This window comes from Gorilla gorilla, chromosome 13 (assembly GCF_029281585.2).
Source record: "Gorilla gorilla gorilla isolate KB3781 chromosome 13, NHGRI_mGorGor1-v2.1_pri, whole genome shotgun sequence".
Classification (NCBI taxonomy): Eukaryota; Metazoa; Chordata; class Mammalia; order Primates; family Hominidae; genus Gorilla; species Gorilla gorilla.
The window spans coordinates 90,106,652-90,124,250 of record NC_073237.2 but is presented as its reverse complement, the minus strand read 5'-3'; the positions used below and the strand labels follow the sequence as shown (position 1 = coordinate 90,124,250).

The window sequence follows — 17,599 nt, the reverse complement described above, 5'->3', positions numbered from 1 at the left end:
GTGAACGGGCTTCTCATGGCTCCAGACCAGGGAGCGGCGGAGACCAGCACAGGCCTTTCCCGGCCCAGCCCAGGCTCCAGCTCCTGCCCGCCTACACCTTGGTGCCCTGTCCACCTCTGCGGCTTCACCAGCAGCCTGGGGCCTCCCTGGGAGAAGCTCTCTGGCTCTGGCCCAACCCCAGCCTCCATGGAAGGGGGTCGGGGGAGAGGCTGTGTCTGAGACAGCACAGACTAGTCAGTCCAGACCTGCACAGACAGGGAAACCAAGGCCCAGAGCTGAGGGGACTCACTCAGACCACTTGAGGGGGCAGTATTCAGACAGAGAGAGGAAGCCCCAGTCTGTGTCCAGCTACCTGGCCTCCCAACCACACTCAGGAGCAGGAGACAAGGCTGGGGCAGCTGCACCGCGGCTGGGACTGGTCCCCAGGTTATCCTCGGAGACAGAGCCTGGGCCAGACCCTGGGAAATCCACAACTCTTTCCTAAATAGCTGCGACTATGAGGAAGCCAACGGAGGGAGGAGGGACCCAGAGATTACAGAAGATTCTGAGGCTTATAAATCATTAAAATATGAGGGCCTCAGTTTGATACTTATTTAAAATGAAAAAAAAAAAACCCTATAAAACAATTTAAAAATCTGAACACCAATTGGCTATTTGATGATACCAGGGAATTGCTGTTAATTGTTCATTTTTCAAGGTGTGACAACAGTATTACAGCTATGTTACTTAGAAGGAAAGGAAGCCCTTCAGAAATAGTGGAATATTTAATGAAACAGAGGAATGTCTGGGATTTGTTCTAACGTCATCTAGGGGCACACAGTGGCTCATGACGGGCCTTCTCCTTCAGCACAGACTCAAAATGTCCCCTACTATTGCCTTAATTAGCAGCTAGCGCCCTCCTCCCTCGCTGGCTCTGATGTCGTGGCTGCTGTCTCCACACAAGGCTCTCTGAGCTGGGTCTCCAGCCGTGGGCTCGGTCATAGTGAGCCCAGCCAGGATGAGAAGGCGGGTGACTGGCTGCGCAGCTCCAAGGTGGCCTCGGTGGTGAGGAGTGCCCATGCTGACCAGACAACACAATCCCCATTGCTGGTCCCTCTGCAGGGACTGGGCTGGGGTGGCGGTAAGCTCCGGACAAGGGAGCTGCCCAGTTTCAACCTCCTTTCCACTTCATATGCTCAGGACAAGGGAGCAGGCATGCCAGGGATGCCGAAGAGACCCCATGGTGGGGACACGGTCCAAGGGACAGGGCAGTAAGCTTGATGAGGGCTGGCAAGCCCTAGGACATGGTCCCCAAAGCTGCCCGCACTCACCTGAGGGGATGAAGAGGGTCTGGCCCTGCTTGACGATGCACTTGTAGCATTTGTCGACCTGGTCGGCAAAGAACATCTCGCTGTGGTTAGAGGCAGACCGCCAGCGCTCATACAGGGAGATGTTGGCCGAGGCCGGCCTGATGAGATAGAAGGTCTTCTCCCCCTGCCAAGAGAGCCTGTTGGCAGAGCTGCCCATACTGGGATGCGGGGGTCGGGGGTGCAAGTGACAGGTCCTAACGTGAAAAGTATCCTGCCCAGGCCACGACTCCCGCCTGCAACACTGAGGGCACAGGTGCTTTGCAATTCAGAAATGTGTGTGTTAGGAAGGTTCTGGGTAGCTGGGCCCTCCGCACAGTTAAGAGCTAAAGCCCATAATCCCACGTTACATTATTTCAAGGCACTACAAATGGTGTGGGTGCCCAGGCTGCAAATAAAGCCGCAAATGACTGTCAAAAGCATTCCAGGTAGCTCCACTCTTGAGAGCCACTTGGATCTCAGGCTGGGTCAAATGATGCCACTGTGTCCCAGGCAGTCTTATGGCAGGCCCCAGGAGGGGTTCTGCACCAGGAGCAGTGAGACCCCTGTCTTACTGCAATGGGGCCAAGGCAGGTTCTGAGGATGCCCCAGTGACTTGCTCAAGGCCTCCCAGAGGTGGGATCAGCATGTGCACCTGCCCGCCCCCAGATCCAGCTCCAGCTGGTCTGAAGAAGCTCAGTTAGCAGCTGGGGGAGCCCACAGCTTAGGGTTTCCTTTGTTTCTGTTGCTATTTACATCTCATTTTTCTTCTGGCTTCCCTCTCTCAGCCTCGATGATGAGGCTCCTAGCCTTCCCTGCCCACTCAGATGCCCCTATCCTGCCCACTGGCTCCTGTGCAGGGCCCTGGCTATGGCTGGCCCGTCTTCCAGGATGTTTTTGCAACACCCCCCTTTCTCCTCTAAGTGCATGGTCACCCGGTGGCCTCACCCAATTGTTAACGAGCCTGAATCCCATCAGAACAAGGAGACACACATGTGGTTCTCTGGTCCCACATGCACCCCTGCCCCTCCACCCAGAGATGTCTCCAGAGGCCTCCTGTCCCAGGGATGGACAGTCCAGGGGCCCTCTGGGGAGTCGCATCCTGGCCAATCAGGGCTTGTGGGGACTGCAGACAATCCTGCAGATGGGTCATGGCCATGGCAAGGCAGAGGTGCCCCGAGGGGCGTGGCTCACCTTGAGCACGTGGTACCAGGCAGAGGCGCCCCCAGAGTCGATGTGGAAGTCAGTGTAACTGTCCTTCACGCAGATTAGGCAGTACTTGGTCACTTTGGGCTTGGCCAGCAATGCATCATCTGGCCAGTAGTTTTCTACCCATGACAGTTTCTTCACAATGTCAGGTGGCTCCACGAAGCTGGACATTCTGGGGGTGGGAGAGGAAGGTGGTGAGGGAACCTGGGACTCCCTTTTTTATTTCCCCTGCAGTGGGAAACATGTTCTGTGAGGCACGTCCCACGCTCTCTCACCACCTGTGGGCCACGGGTCACAGCTCCCATTTCACAGAGGAGCAAACAGGATCACAGAGGGCGGAATGAGCCCAGGCGCTGGCTGTGGCCCTGGCAGGAGACTGGGTCTGATGCTGGCCTCCACCCCCAGAAGATAATGAGAAGGCCCCAAAACCATCTACCCCTGAGAGGGAACCTCCTTTCCTGGGAACTGGAAAGCGAGTCTTTCCAGACTGGCCACGTGCCATGTGCTGTGGCACACTGGGCTGAAGAGTAGATATCATTTCTCACACTCAGCCCGGCACCTCTGGCGTCACCTGGATAACAGCCACTGCTCTCCAGAGCTGACAACAGGGTGCCCACGACCCCTGGCCACGTCAAGTCACTGTCAAATCCAGCCAACTCATATCCAGGGAAGATAGGGAGATGCAGAGGCAGCCTTCGATTCAATGACATGTCACTGTCCTGGATAAAACGTGTTAAATTTCATCAAAAATGTCAAACTAGGCTGGGCACGGTGGCTCACATCTGTAATCTCAGCACTTTGGGAGGCCGAGGTGGGCGGACCATGAACTCAGGTGTTCGAGACCAGCCTGGCCAACATGGTGAAACACTGTCTCTATTAAAAATATAAAAACTAGCTGGGCATGGTGGCATGCCTGTAATCTCAGCTACTTGGGAGACTGAGGCAGGAGAATCACTTGAACCCAGGAGGCAGAGGTTACAGTGAGCCAAAATCACCCCACTGCCCTCCAGCATGGGCAACAGAGTGAGACTCCGTCTCCAGAAAAAAAAAAAAAAAAAAAAGTCAAGCTCAACAGCACCTGTGCAGTGACATTTCAGCTGCCACTAAGAACCAGATCTGGGAGTTCTTGCTGCCTCCAGGAAGACAGGGTCTGTCATGTCTCTGTCATCCCAACTGCAAGTGCTGTTGTCTCTACTCGAAGGCCACACCAACCTGGACAAGTTGTCCCTGGACAAGACTGTCACAAATCACAAGCAGAGTCCTGCCGCCCCAATCCCACCAGCCTCAGTCACAGACCTCACCTTTACATCTCCAGCACGTTCCAAACTAGCACCCTTCTCCATCCTCCAGGAGTCCTCATTGCCCCCATTCATACCCACTGCCAACCTCTGAAACCTCAGCAGTCTGGGCACATCATGGCCCACAGGAGAGGGTTCTCTGCCACAAGGGCCCTCATGACCCATCTCCAGCCATGTCCTTCAAACACCACACACCACAGGGGGCCAGGCTGTCCCTGCCTCCCACCACACCCTCAAACGTCCTTCTTTCCCTTGCTTGGCCTGTTTAGGTGCAAGCCACACCTTTCCCTGAGTTGGCGGGGGGAGGTCCTCAAAGCCCCCATGGACACGCAAGGCCACCATGAGCAAGAGTCCAGATGTGACGTGTATCTGAATTACCAGCAGTGGGAACATCACCCTAGACCTGCCACAGAGCAGGCATCTCTCCAGTCTGGGGGTACATTGGTCACTGTGGGCCCCCCTGAGGCAGCAGGCCCCAAGAGCTACCCTAGACAGCCCATGGTGTCAGGCCTGACCTTACCTGCTTGGCCAACATCCTTGGGGACAGACTTAATGATGAAGCAGAGCCCACTCCATGGACCCGACCCAAGCCCATGTGAAGGCTCTGGTAGGTAAGCGCCCAACAAAAGTTGCAAACAACCCCCTAATGATCCATGGACTGGGCCAGTGGAAACAGGAGGCAAAGGGGTGGCCCTGAAAGGCCCAACAGAAAACCACAGGCCAAAGTACCATCTCTCCCTAGCTCCATAACCTAGACATCTCTCTGTAAGAACCCCTCAACCCAGGCAGGGCAGTAAATTAAGCTGATGGAGACATGACTCAGTTATGTTGTTTGGTACCAAAGCAATACATACCACTTTCTCTGGTACCATAACCCCCTCCATTTCCCTTTTTGTCTTTGCTGTTAGGAAGCTCAACCAAAATGAATGCCCATTACCTTTTTTTTTTTTTTTAATTTTTAAAATAAAGACAGGATCCTGCTTTGTTGCCCAGGCTGGTTGCAAACTCTTGGCCTCAAGTGGTCCTCCTGCCTCAGCCTCCCAAAGTCTTGGGATTACAGGCATGAGCCACCATGCACAACCATATTACCTTTTTGTGGCTCTTGGCATAGTTTTGTATTCTCTTTCTTGGTTTTAGATAATTCTTTTGTTTCTCCCTACCTGCCCCTTTGCACGTGTTATGTGCTTTCAGGAAGTAGGCATGACGGAAATGATGAAGACTAAAGCCATCCTTAGCCACCCGTGCCTTACGGTGAGTGAGTGTTCTGGATCTTTCCCAGGGGCCGGCTGGAGGGCAGAGGTGATGTGATGGAGAGGGGGTGAGGGGTGGATCCAGGGCAGGCACTGACCACACCCGAGCTGACAGCCTGGGGGGAGAACAAGGTCAGAGCCACAAAGTGCAGGGCCAGCATCTCTGCCACCAGGAAGCCAGGCTAGTGTAGGTCAGCCCTGACAGAGGATGCCCCACCCAGTGACCGCAGGGCTGACGACAACTAGTGCCAGGAACTCAGGGAGACCGGGCCAACCAAGGTGTATCTGTGTGGGGCCTGCCTTGCCTGGAAAGCAGGGAGGCAGGTCACAGCAGCCGCCCCTGCAGGATCTCATGTGTGTGAGTGTAGGCGTCTACACGGGTGTGTGCAGGTGTTAGTAACTGTGCCAGGGATGCGGGTGTTAGGAGTATGAGTGTGCCAGTGAGTTAGTATCTCAGTGTGTCAGGGATGTGTGTGTCATAAGCGTGTCATGAGTCTATTGTTGTGTTTGAGTGTGTCAGTGTCTGTGTATGAGTGTGCCCACAAGTGTGTCCATGAATGCCCATGGGTGTATCGCATGTCTATCTCATGTGAGTGTGTTGGTGTGTTGTGAACGTGTCACAGGTGTGTTGGCGAGTGTGTCCATGTGTGAGTGTACCCTGTGTTGGTGAGTGCTAAGTGTGTGTCCATGTGTCTGCTAGTGTGTCGTGTCTATGAATGTGTCATGAGTACGTCCATGGGCGAGTGTCGGTGTGTTGTGAATGTGTCATGTGTTGGCGAGTGTGTCCGTGAGTGTGAGTGTACCACGTGTTGGTGAGTACTGTGTGTCATGTGTATCCATGTGTCCACTAGTGTGTCATGTCTATGAATGTGTCATGAGTATGTCTATGAGTGTTGGTGTATTGTCACGAGTGTGTTGACAAATGTGTCCATGAGTGTGACTGCACCACACGTTGGTGTCTGTGAGTAGGTATGTGTGTGTCATGACTGCAGGTGTGTGACATATCTATGGGTGAGCATGTCATGGGTATGTCCATGAGCGAATGTGAGGGTCAGTGTCATGAATGTTTCATGCATTGGAGTGTCCATGAGTCAGTGTGAGTGTCATGAGTGTGTCCACGAGTGGGTGTCATTGAGTGTTGGTGTGTCCATGAGTAAGCGTGAATGTTGTGTGTCCAGAAGTGGGTGTGTCATAGATGTGTCTGAGTGTGTCATGAGTGTGTGCATTCTGGAAAAAACTACACATTGTTACCAATGGTTCTCTCTGAGGAGTGGGACGGGCAGGGCCAAGACCAGAGGAGGCTTTGCCTTTTTGCTCATTATTTTTGTTTGAATTGTTCTCAATACGTCACCTTCATACTTTAAAAGAGAAACAGTCAGCTGTGGGCCAGCCTTATAAAAAAAAAAAGGAAAAAAGGAAAAAATTTAAAAGACAGAAACAGCAAAAATCAGTGTGTGCCATGTGCAGTATTCCAGACTCTGATACCTTCGACCTGTGCTTCTCAGGCGACTACCAAGGACGGCACAGCGCCCCTGCCCCAACCCCAGCCCCCACACCCCCAGGGTGGTAGCACTCACCGGGTGTCAGAGAACTCGAGGTTGGTGACGTTGAGGACCCGCTTGCGGTTGGTGCTGTAGTAATAGTCCACAAACTCCTTCAGCTTCATCTTGCAGTCCTTCTGCTTGGTGACATCTGTCACATCCACACTCCGCTCTGGCCCTGGGGAGGTGGTGGGAGGAGCTTGAGCACCCTGGGAAGGTGGCACAGCCTCCCTGAGGCCAGGACGTGTGGAGTGGACACACACTCTTGGCTGCCCTCACACACAGCAGGAGCTGCCAGGGGCTGGATGCAGAGGCTCTAGGTGCCAACGTTGAGCTTCACCCGCCTGCTTTTCCCCTGGCTCAACTCTGAGCACTCCTCTGACCTGGTGATGCTGTGAGGTGGCCAGGTCACAGGCCTCAGCGACGGTGGCCAGATTAGCAAATAAAAACACTGGATGCCTGGCCTGCCTGAATTTCAGATGAACAGCAAATACATTTTAGTGTTATGTTCCAAGTAATTCATGAGACATACCTACATTTTAAAAATTAAGCTATCAAAACCCCTGCATTTCTACGGCACCAATTCATTACTCTGAGAATTGGCAAACTGATAAAGGGAAAAGCCTTTTCTGTAGTTGACAAAGAAAAGTTCAGGATAACCAGATGAGCTGAGGAGGAAAATTTCTTTATAAAAGACTCATGACTGATAGAGGGAGGAGGACAGAATTGCCAGTCACCCTTTGCAATAGTTCTCCATGGCTGCTCTGAACACAAACTGCAAGGCCATGGGGTTTAGTGTGGACAGATGAGGTGGGTGCCGGGGCCACTGGCCTTGTCTGCATCACTGCAAGAGTGTGGCCAGGCACAACAGGCCTCCCCACAGATGAAAGCACTCACACCCAGAGGGAGTCCTACCAAAAACCTGAAGGCAAGTCAAGCAAGCCTCTAACCACGAGTTTATAGGAAACACCCGGGACAGAGAGACCTGCTCAGCAACACCACTGGGACGCTGGCAACCAAATCCTGGATGTGGGACATTCTGCAGGACCAACATGGCCTTCTCTCCAACAAACCAACAGGATAGAATGAAATGGGGCTGTCAGAAGAAAAGAGACTTCAGGGATATAAAAACCAAATGCAGTGTGGGGGTCTCATTTGGATTCCACAGCCAAATGTAAAAAGGCACTTTTGAGGCAACTGGGAAGAATTAAACTGGGTCTTACGCGCCACCAAGGAATTACTGTTAATATTATCGAGTGCGATGATGGAATTGTGATTTTATATTTTTTAAATTGTCTGCTAGAGCTATGTACTAGAATTGTTACGGGTAAAATGATGTATACAAAAAGAATTTTTTTTTTTTTTTTTTTGAGATGAAATCTCATTCTTTCGCCCAGGCTGGAGTGCAGTGGCACGATCTTGGCTCACTGCAACCTCCACCTCCTGGATTCAGGCGATTCTTCTCCCTCAGCCTCCCGAGGAGCTGGGACTACAGGTGACACCACCACACCTGGCTAATTTCTGTATTTTTAGTAGAGACGGGGTTTTGCCATGTTGGCCAGGCTGGTCTCGAACTCCTGGCCTCAAGAAATCCACCCACCTCAGCCTCCTAAAGTGCTGGGATTACAGGCGTGAGCTACCATGCCTGATCAGAATTCCTTTTAAAATACTACAAAGAGAACAAAAAAGTGGGGAAATGGAAAACTGGCTGAAAGCTGGTGGCTTTTGTTTCTGGTGCTGAGTGCATGAGGGCTTACTGTTTCTCTAATTTTGTGTGTATTTAAAAAGTTCCATCATAAAAAAAAATTAAGAGGAAAAAGAAAGACATAGAAGCAATACAAACGACGAACCATCTCCTCCCTGCTTCTGCAGGGACAGCTGTGGAGGGAACACGGCCAGGGGAAAAACCAGGCCCCACCCGCATGATTAGGTGAGCCCAGGGCCTTGGTGGCAGGGCAGGACCCAGCTCTCAGAGCTGTGGAAGGGAGGAAATTAGCTCCTACATGGGAAGAGCTTAGAAAAATGCCTGGCACTAGGCAGACCCTCACTATATATTAGCTATTATCCTGTGTGCACCATGCCAGGGTCTGGGAAGGTGAGAAAGAGCACTGGCCTGGCAAGCATGAACATTACAGTTGGGGTACACAAGGCTGCCTGACCAGCATTGTGCAGCAAGACAGAAACAGCCCACCTGATGGCCATGGCCCCCTCTCAGGCAAACCTGCGGTAAAGCCGAGCACAGGCGAGACCAGGGGCTGGATCCCGGCTCAGGGCAGGATCAGCCACAGAGCTAGTGCCACAGCTCCGACTATGTCCAGCCTGCCCTCCTCCTCAGTAAGAACCCCACAGAATCAGCCCCTTTGCATGGACACCCAATACCCTCACCCCAGGTCCCGGGACAAGCACTTTCTAGCCCCTCTTCCGAGATGTCTGACAGCTACCAGGGTGCTCGCTCTTCCTCTTCACAACGAGTTTGGGAGCCCAGTCTCGGTAGCCCCAGGGTGGCCATGTGGCTCCCGAGAAAAGCTGTGGCCCCAGCCCCCTGCTGTTGATGGCCTCCTGGTGGGTGCCCCTATGTGCCCAGAGGCTTGTACAGGTGACTTCATTTCACCTCCAGCACACACCCCACGAGGGGTGCACAGAGGAAGAGAGTGAGCCTCAGAGTGGTGGGGCCAGTTGTCTCAGAAGCCCCAGCACTGAGAGGCCAGTGTGCCTGCCTGCCCACCTTCTGTCCTGGGGGTTTGCCCGTTCAGGGTTTTTCCTCCTCGTGCCGGCCACCCAGGCATCCCCCATGAGCACCTTGAAGCCCTGCAACCATGTGGGCCTCCATGCTTGGCCATGTGGCCACTGGCCTGTCAGGGTCACTGCTAGGTGTGCTGGCCTCTCCCTGCCACTGCCTCTTGAACGGCACCCCCACAGGTGCTTCCTCTACCCACAAGTGCCCACCTAACCCCAGTAGCTCTGGAGCTGCAAGGGGACATGAAATGGGCGCTGCTGATGGCAATGGCACTGGCTAGAACCCAGACGGAATCCAGACGAGGAGATTCTGGTGCCGTGGGGGCAGGTCATGGTACAGATGAGGAAGGCCAGGCCCCTAATCAGGCAGCCAGGATGGGAACATGGGCCCGCACCACCAGGGCCTCCCAGGCATGGCAGTGTCATGTAGCACCCACAGTAATGCAATTCATAGCTGCCAGAATCAAAGGGTCTCCCAGACCAGCCCCTACTTTGCAGTCAGAGTATCTGGGAGGGCAAGGGACCTGCCAGGTCATATGTCATCTCAGTGGGACGCAGGGTCTGAACTAAGAGCACCGGGAACAGAGTACAGTGAGCCTTGAGGCTCCACTGCTCACGGCATACATGGACACAGCCAGGGCGTGGGGAAACAGCATGCACAGTGGTGGGTGTCCCAGCACTCCCAGCTCCAGCCCCAGAGCACTGTGAAGGGGATGGCGCTTACCCACGTAGTTCTCGACGTCACTGACATAGAACGTGGGGGCCGGGACAGCCAGACCCAGCCCGTCTTTCTTAGGGACGAGGATGGGTTCGGTGAAGCCGTGCTCCTCCATGTAGCCCAGCGTGAGCTGACTTCCTGGCACACGGGCCACCACGTCTTCAGCACTGCAGGGAAGCACAGGTCAGAGGCCACATTGGGCCCGAGGCCTCCTGCACCGGGACAGATGTGGACAGGGCCTCGGCGCTGGAGAGGCGAGCCTGGGTCTGGCCACCCACCTCCCACAGCCACAGGAGGAGGCCTGGCCGTGGTGCCACAAATGGGACCATAGAGCAGCCAGGGCAGATGCCGTGCTGACTCCAGAACCCCACTGTTTGGGGGAGCAGGGACATGGGGTCTCACGTGTCACATGGAAATGTCAAGAGGTGACAAGGGCCTGTCCTTCCCAACAAGACAGAGAGGCAGGAGGCACCTGGGCCTGAGCAAGGTCGCTCCCCAACCACCGGCACCCGGGCTGACCCATAGGTGAGGACAGGGGCAGCTCCTCTGCTGCACCTCCCATGCACCCCTTCTCGGCTAGGTGCCTCCCCACGGCAGGGCCACCGAATCACAGCTCAGGAACAAGAGCCACTAAGACGGCTCTGATATTGGGAAGGCCTTGGACAAAGCCATGTGGAGAGGACGGGGTGAAAACCAGGTCTCCTTCTGTCTCTCTCTCGCCCTGCCTAGCCTGTCCCCACATTCCTGCCCAGAGGAAGCAGCAGAGGGGCAGGGCCAGGAGGAGGCCCCTGGCTGGCAAGGATGAACGGCATATGCAGTGTCAATCCAAGGACCCAGACAAGAGCATCCTGTCCTGGCCTGCTCCCTACTAGACATGGCCACCACCACAGGGCCAGAGGCAGATGAGAGGGGCCCACAAGCAAAGGGGAAAAATGACCTTGGCAGAGCATTGACACACCCTAGGAATCCTCCGAGGGACATGAGGCCCAGGGGAAGTGTGGTCTGCCCAAGGCCATACAGCTGGACCCAGAGCCCTCAGCCCCAGCCCACACCCCAGGCTGCCTCCTGCTCCTTGAGAGGCCCCTGGGCAGCTGTGGTCCACAGGGCCCGCTAGAACAGCCTGTTTGGTGACCCTGGGGACATGCTTCTATGGGATGGGCACAGTTGTGAGCAGCGCTGGGGAGGAGGACAGCAGGGAACAGGGGAAAGAGCACCCTGCAAGACAGGGCTGAGGGGAGGAGTGCACCACCCAAGGCCTCTGACGCGGACAGACAGTGGCAGGTGTGGGAATGACAGGAGCCGCAGCTGGAGGGCTCCCGCTGCACACCAGAAGCACTGGGAGCCGCCAAAATTCTTTGCACACCAGCAGCACTGGGAGCTGCTGGAATTTTTTTTTTTTTTTTTTTTTTTTGAGACGGAGTTTCTCTCTTGTTGCCCAGCCTGGAGTGCAATGGCGTGATCTTGGCTCACCGCAACCTCTGCCTCCCAGGTTTTAAGCAATTCTCCTGCCTCAGCCTCCTGAGTAGCTGGGATTACAGGCATGTGCCACCATGCCTGGCTAATTTTGTACTTTTAGTAGAGACGGGATTTCACCATGTTGGTCAGGCTGGTCTCGAACTCCTGACCTCAGGTGATCCACCCACCCCGGCCTTCCAAAGTGCTGGGATTACAGGCGTGAGCCACCGCGCCCAGCCGAGCCTCTGGAATTCTAAGCAGGGCAGTGGTGTAGTCTGTGGGTTGTCCATTGCTGTGCAGACAGTGGCCTGCAGCAGGGCACAGTGGGGGCACAGAGAGCATCAGGAGGCTCAGGGCACCATGCCTGGACTAGCGGGCAGGGAAAGGGCCAAGGGGGTTCAGGAGATCAGTAAGTCTGGTGATAGCTGAGAAAGTGGGAGAGAACAGGAAGAGGCAAATATGGACGGCCAGGAGACTGTTGCGAGTGGTGGGGGCAGAGGCGGGGCCATTTACAGAGGGCCCACGGTGGAGGGGCAGGAGCTGGGGACAGGGACAGATCTGATCTGGGGACATATGTGGTCTAAGATACCTGTCAGATTCTCCAGGGATGTGCCAGTTGGATAGACAGGCCACAAGCTCAGAAGAGCTAAAGAGGTTGTGGAGCGAGTCCCCAGAAAATCCTCAAGGAGAGCAGTTAACAGGCCAGGAAGCAGGCAGGTGGGAGGAAATCCATCCCCAACAAAGGACAGGACTTCAAGGATCTAGAGGGCTGCAATGCCTAATTTTGCCAAGAGGGCAGTTAAGATTAGAACTGAAGAATGTCCACTGGCTTTGACCACATGGGAATAGCGTTAAGGATAAACCAGGGGGGACTAGACGGTGAGGAAGAAGAAAGAATGTGTACAGGCAACCGTGTGGGAAGCTCGAGGCATACAGACCATGCAAAGGAAGCTCTGAAAGCAACAGTGAAGGCCTCCCATCCACCTGGGCCACAGGCAGAAAATTGTCCTTGATGAATCCCAATGCCAACATCCCAGCAGTGAGAGTTCCAAACTTGCAATAAACCCATCGGTTGGGAACCCCAAACTGGATCTGGAACTAATCTTGTGAAAACCATAAGACCTTAGCAAAAGGGAAACACAAACCGTCTTGTAGGTGGACAGCAGCCAAGGACATACTAGTCCCAATGGAATGTGACCCCTCTGAAGCACCATGCCTCACAGAAGGAGGTGAACCACCAAGAGGGTCAGTCAATAGACACACCAGTCAAAAGAGATCACCAGAACTGAGGATAATAGAACAACCGAAAAGAGATTTGAAAATAAACATACTCAACACATTCAGAAGGAAATCAAGAGGATGCGGCAAGGCACAGGGATATATCAAAAAAGAAAAAAGACCAGGCAACATTGAAAAGGAAATTTATAGAAATTTTAGAAATAAAAAATACAATGATCAAAATTTTTTAAACTCAATGGATGCACTAAACAGTAGATGGCTGAAAAAATAGTAAATTTGAAGAAAAATTTTTAGAAATGCTACTAAAAGAGAAAACAGAGTATTTTTCAGAATTGACATGTGACTCTCCAAATTAAAGAGGCTTACTGGGTTCTAAGCAGAATAAACAAAAACAAATGTACATCTAGAGGCAATATCGTACACTCATGTACTGAGTACATCAAACAATATAAAGAAACAGCAACTAGACTAACAACAGATGTCTCATTAGCAAGAGATGTCAAAAGACAATAAAATACCTTTCAAAGAATTAAAGAAAAACAGCTTTCACTCTAGAACTTTAGATCCATTTTAGAATATTAGAATCATGTAAGAATAAAGACAGTCATTGTCAGACAAGACAGTATATATTTTCATAAGCCTTTGCTGAAATAACTAAAAGATATAATTCTATAAGAAGGAAATCAAACTTAGAAGAAAGGTGTGGGATTCAAGAAACAATGGAAAACTAATCTACAGATTCCATATAATCCCTATCAAAATCTCAGCTGACTTCTTTGCAGAAATTGACAAACTAAACTTGGAATGCTGAATAAAAATGCAAAGCACTCAGATGACCAAAACAGTCTTTTAAAAGAACAATGCTGGAAGACCCTTCCCAACCTCAAAATTCAATACGAAGCTCCTACAGTCAAGACGGTGGTACTGTCATAAGAAAAGATATACAGAGGAATGGAATACACTTAAGTGCCCAGAAATAAATCTTTACACCCACAATCAACTGCTTTTCAATGAGAGTGCCAAGACAGTTCAATGGGGAGAGGCCAGTCTTTTCCATAAATGTTGCTAGGAAAAGTTGATATCCATATGCAAAAGAATAAAGTTCTTCCTACCTCAGATAGTAGACAAAAATTCAATCAAAATGAGTCAAAGACCTAAATATAAAAGCTTAAACTATGAAACTCACAGAAGAAAACAAAGGCATAAATCTTCAAGATCTTGGATTAGGCAATGATTTATCAGCAGTGATACCAAAAGCACAAGCAATAAAAGGAAAAAAGAGGTAGGCTAGACTTCACTAAAATTAAAAACTTTTGTGCTTCAAATGACGCTGTCAAGAAACTACAAAGACAACACAGAACGGCAGAAAGTGTCTGGTAAGTGACAAGTATCTAGAATATGTAAAGAATTCTTACAACTCAACAATAAAACAACAGATAACCCAATGAATATAAGGTGGCTAAAATAATGTGGAATTGTTCTTCTGGTTTCAGCTCCAACATGTGAAGAGTTTGGATGTTGTCACTCCCCTCTTCCCCACAAGAAAAAGGCTGAACAAACAGAAAATCAACAGCTTTTCTTATATTCATCAGAGAATTGAGCTCATAGGGCAAACAACCAACCACCCAAAACCTGAGGAGACAGAAAATCATAGCTGAGATTGCCTTACCTGAAGCGGAAGCTGCTGGAGGCAGTGACCTGTAGGAACACTTAAGTGATAACTTTTGTCAAACTGCCAAAAGTTAAGTGTAGGTCAGTTTAAGAGTTAAAAACTCCTTAATCCAGCAGAAGGATGGAAATAGAATCTATTTTTAAATACATCCAGAGTGTTGTTCTCCATAACAAAAGTCTGCTCCCCTGTATCAGACTCTACTGGACATGGGGAAAGCATTTGGCGACCTCCAGCCCCCACTAACCTTCCTGTCTCAGATAAGGAGAGAAAAATTAAAAAGGCTGAGAAATGCTCCTAATGATCACAGCCCAGAGACTCTACAAAATTGAGATTTAATCCCGAAATTATAGAACACTTCCCCTCCCCAAAACCTACCACCATACATCAGTATAATAATAGCTGACTATAACTGAGAGAGCTGCAGACACAGACTCAGTTTAATATGAAATTCTTAGGAAAACCCAAAGAAACCAGGAGAAAAACAAACAAACAAACTAGAAGAAGCTGACATCTCTGGCACCTAGAGCTATAGCAAATTTAACACAGCCCAGGTCCTACTCAGATTAACATAAAACCTCACACTAAATCCTAATTACCTCAATTCCTATTACACAATACATCGTGTCCAGCTTTCACAAGAAATTATAAAGCCTGCTAAATGGCAAGAAAAACTGTAGTCTGAAGAGACAAAGCAAGCATCCGAACAAGACTCAGACATAGCACAGATTTCTGAATTATCAGACAGGAAATTTAAAATAACTAGGATTAGTATGTTAGCTACACTAATGGGAAAAGCTGACAACACGTAAGAACATATGGGTAATGTAAACAGAGAAATGGAAATTAAGACAGAGCCAAAAGGAAAGGCTACAAATTAAAAAATAATAATAAAAGTAGCAAAAATGAAGGATGCCTTTGATGGGCTCATCAGTAGACTAGACATGGCCAAGAAAAGAACCAGTAAGCTTGAAGTTATATCAATAAAAACTTCCAACCTGAAATCCAAGCAGAACAAAGAAGCATGTGGGTGGGGGTCAAGGGGAGGCGCAGAATATCCAAGAAATGTAGAAGAAGAACTACAAACAGCCTAATGTGCATATTGAGAATATAAAAAGGAAGAGAAAATGCAGTAGAATAAATATTTATTTGAATTAATAATGGCTGAGAATTTTCTAAAATTAATGGCAGACATGAAACCAAAGATCCAAAAAGCTTAGACCACATAAAGGAGGATAAATGCCAAAAATTCTGCACCTAGGCATATCATATTCGAACTGCAAAAAAAACCAAAGACCAAGCAAATATCTTGAAAGAAGTCAGATGAGCGAGGTCAACTTCCAGCATGACAATGAAATGCTGAAAATTATTTAAAAAACAATTATTCAGAGCCTCTGGAAATGGTCCCAAGACCAAACAGCAAATGAAGAAACATCTATTTAAGAAAATCTCCAAAAACTCAGTAAGAACAGTCTGTGATATTTGGACCAAGACTGCTCCCTCCATTCACATTCAGAGCTCAGAGGTGGACACTCCACTCCCAAGTGCTGCAGCCAAAAACACAGGCTTCATCCCCACCGGCTCCCAGCTAGAGAGCTTTCTTCTTGGGAGAGCAGGACTTCCACTTCTCATTCTGCCCCAGCTGCCTGTTGCTGAGTTTACGTCTGCAGCAAGTAATGCCAAGAGGTGGGGGCTGCCTTCTTGCATCCAGCTCTGACTAGTGAAACTGAAGCTCTCCCTTGGGTGTGGCATGCTGATAGTGCTGAGTGGGGCCCTGACCACCCTCACCTTGCCACTTCTATTCAAGGTGATATTGGAGGTTCTTGGGAGAGCAATTAGGTAAGAAAAATAAATACAGGTCACCTAGATGGGAAAGGAAGAAGTCATACTATCTCAATTTGCAAATGACATGGTCATATGTATATATAAAATACTAAGGAACCCTCTAAAAAAAAACTATTAGAACTAATAAACTAGTTCAGCAGGGTTGCAAGATACAAGATCAACATATAAAAATCAATTGTATTTCTACACACTATCAATGAACAATCTGAAAATTAAGAAAACGATTCTATTGACAAGAGCACCAAAAAGAATAAAATACTTCAGAATATATTTAACAGAGGAAATGTAAAACTTATACTCTGAAAACTATAAATAATTCTTGAAAGAAACTTAAAAGATCAAAATAAATGGAAAAGTAACCATGTTCACAGCTTAGAAGTTTTAACATTGTTAAGATGGAAATACCTGCAGAGTGATCTACAGATTGAAAGCAATTACTTTCAAAATCCCAGCTGACTTCCTTGTAAAAATTGACAAGCTGACCTTAAAATTCATATGACATACAAGGGACCTAGAATGACCAAAACAAACTTGAAAAAGAAAAACAAACTTGGCCGGGCATGGTGGCTCATGCTTGTAATCCCAGCACTTTGGGAGGCCGAGGTGGGCAGATCACAAGGTCAGGAGTTTGAGACCATCCTGGCCAACATGGTGAAACCCTGTCTCTACTAAAACTACAAAAAATTAGCCAGACGTGGTAGTGCACGCCTGTAGTCCCAGTTACTTAGGAGGCTGAAGCAGAAGAATCACTTGAACCCAGGAGGTGGAGGCTGCAGTGAGCCAAGATCGTGCTACTGTACTCCAGCCTGGGTGACAGAGTGAGACTCTGTCTCAAAAAAAAAAAAAAAAAGAACAAACTTGGAAGACTTATACTTCCTGATTTCAAAACTTACTATAAATTACTATACTAATTAAGACTGTGTGGTACTGGCATAAGCAGAGATATAGATTAGTGGAATAGAATTGAATATCAGAAACAAACACATCTATGGCCAATTGAGTTTGATAAGGGTGCCAAGACTGTTTACTAGCAAAAGAATAGTTTTTTCAACCAATGGTACTGGGACAAATGAAGAGCTGCATGCAAAAAAAATGAAGTTCTATCCTTACCTCACACCATATACAAAAATAAGCTCAAAATGTATCAAAGAACAAACTGTATGTGCTAAAACTACAAAACTCTTAGAAGAAAATATATCAATAAATCTTCATGACTTTGGATTTGGCAGTGGATTCTCAGATATGACAACAAAAGCACAACAACAAAAAAATAGATTAATTGGACTTTATCAAAATTAAAAACTTTTCTACTTC

General features: G+C 49.5%; 1 protein-coding gene across 3 annotated transcripts in view; it reads right to left on the bottom strand.

Annotated features, from left to right (window-relative positions):
• Positions 1 to 17,599, bottom strand: part of PHF2 (PHD finger protein 2) — a 105,293-nt gene that overhangs the window by 23,643 nt on the left and 64,051 nt on the right. For 2 of the 3 annotated variants that reach the window (XM_031014819.3, XM_031014818.3), the window contains exons 4-7: positions 10,084 to 10,244; positions 6,660 to 6,801; positions 2,520 to 2,706; positions 1,311 to 1,473 (exon numbers count right to left, since the gene is read on the bottom strand). In XM_031014819.3, the coding sequence (XP_030870679.3) occupies positions 1,311 to 1,473; positions 2,520 to 2,706; positions 6,660 to 6,801; positions 10,084 to 10,244 (653 nt within the window). The remainder of the gene's footprint in view (positions 1 to 1,310; positions 1,474 to 2,519; positions 2,707 to 6,659; positions 6,802 to 10,083; positions 10,245 to 17,599) is intronic. The other variant, XM_063696573.1, reaches the window with a different exon arrangement.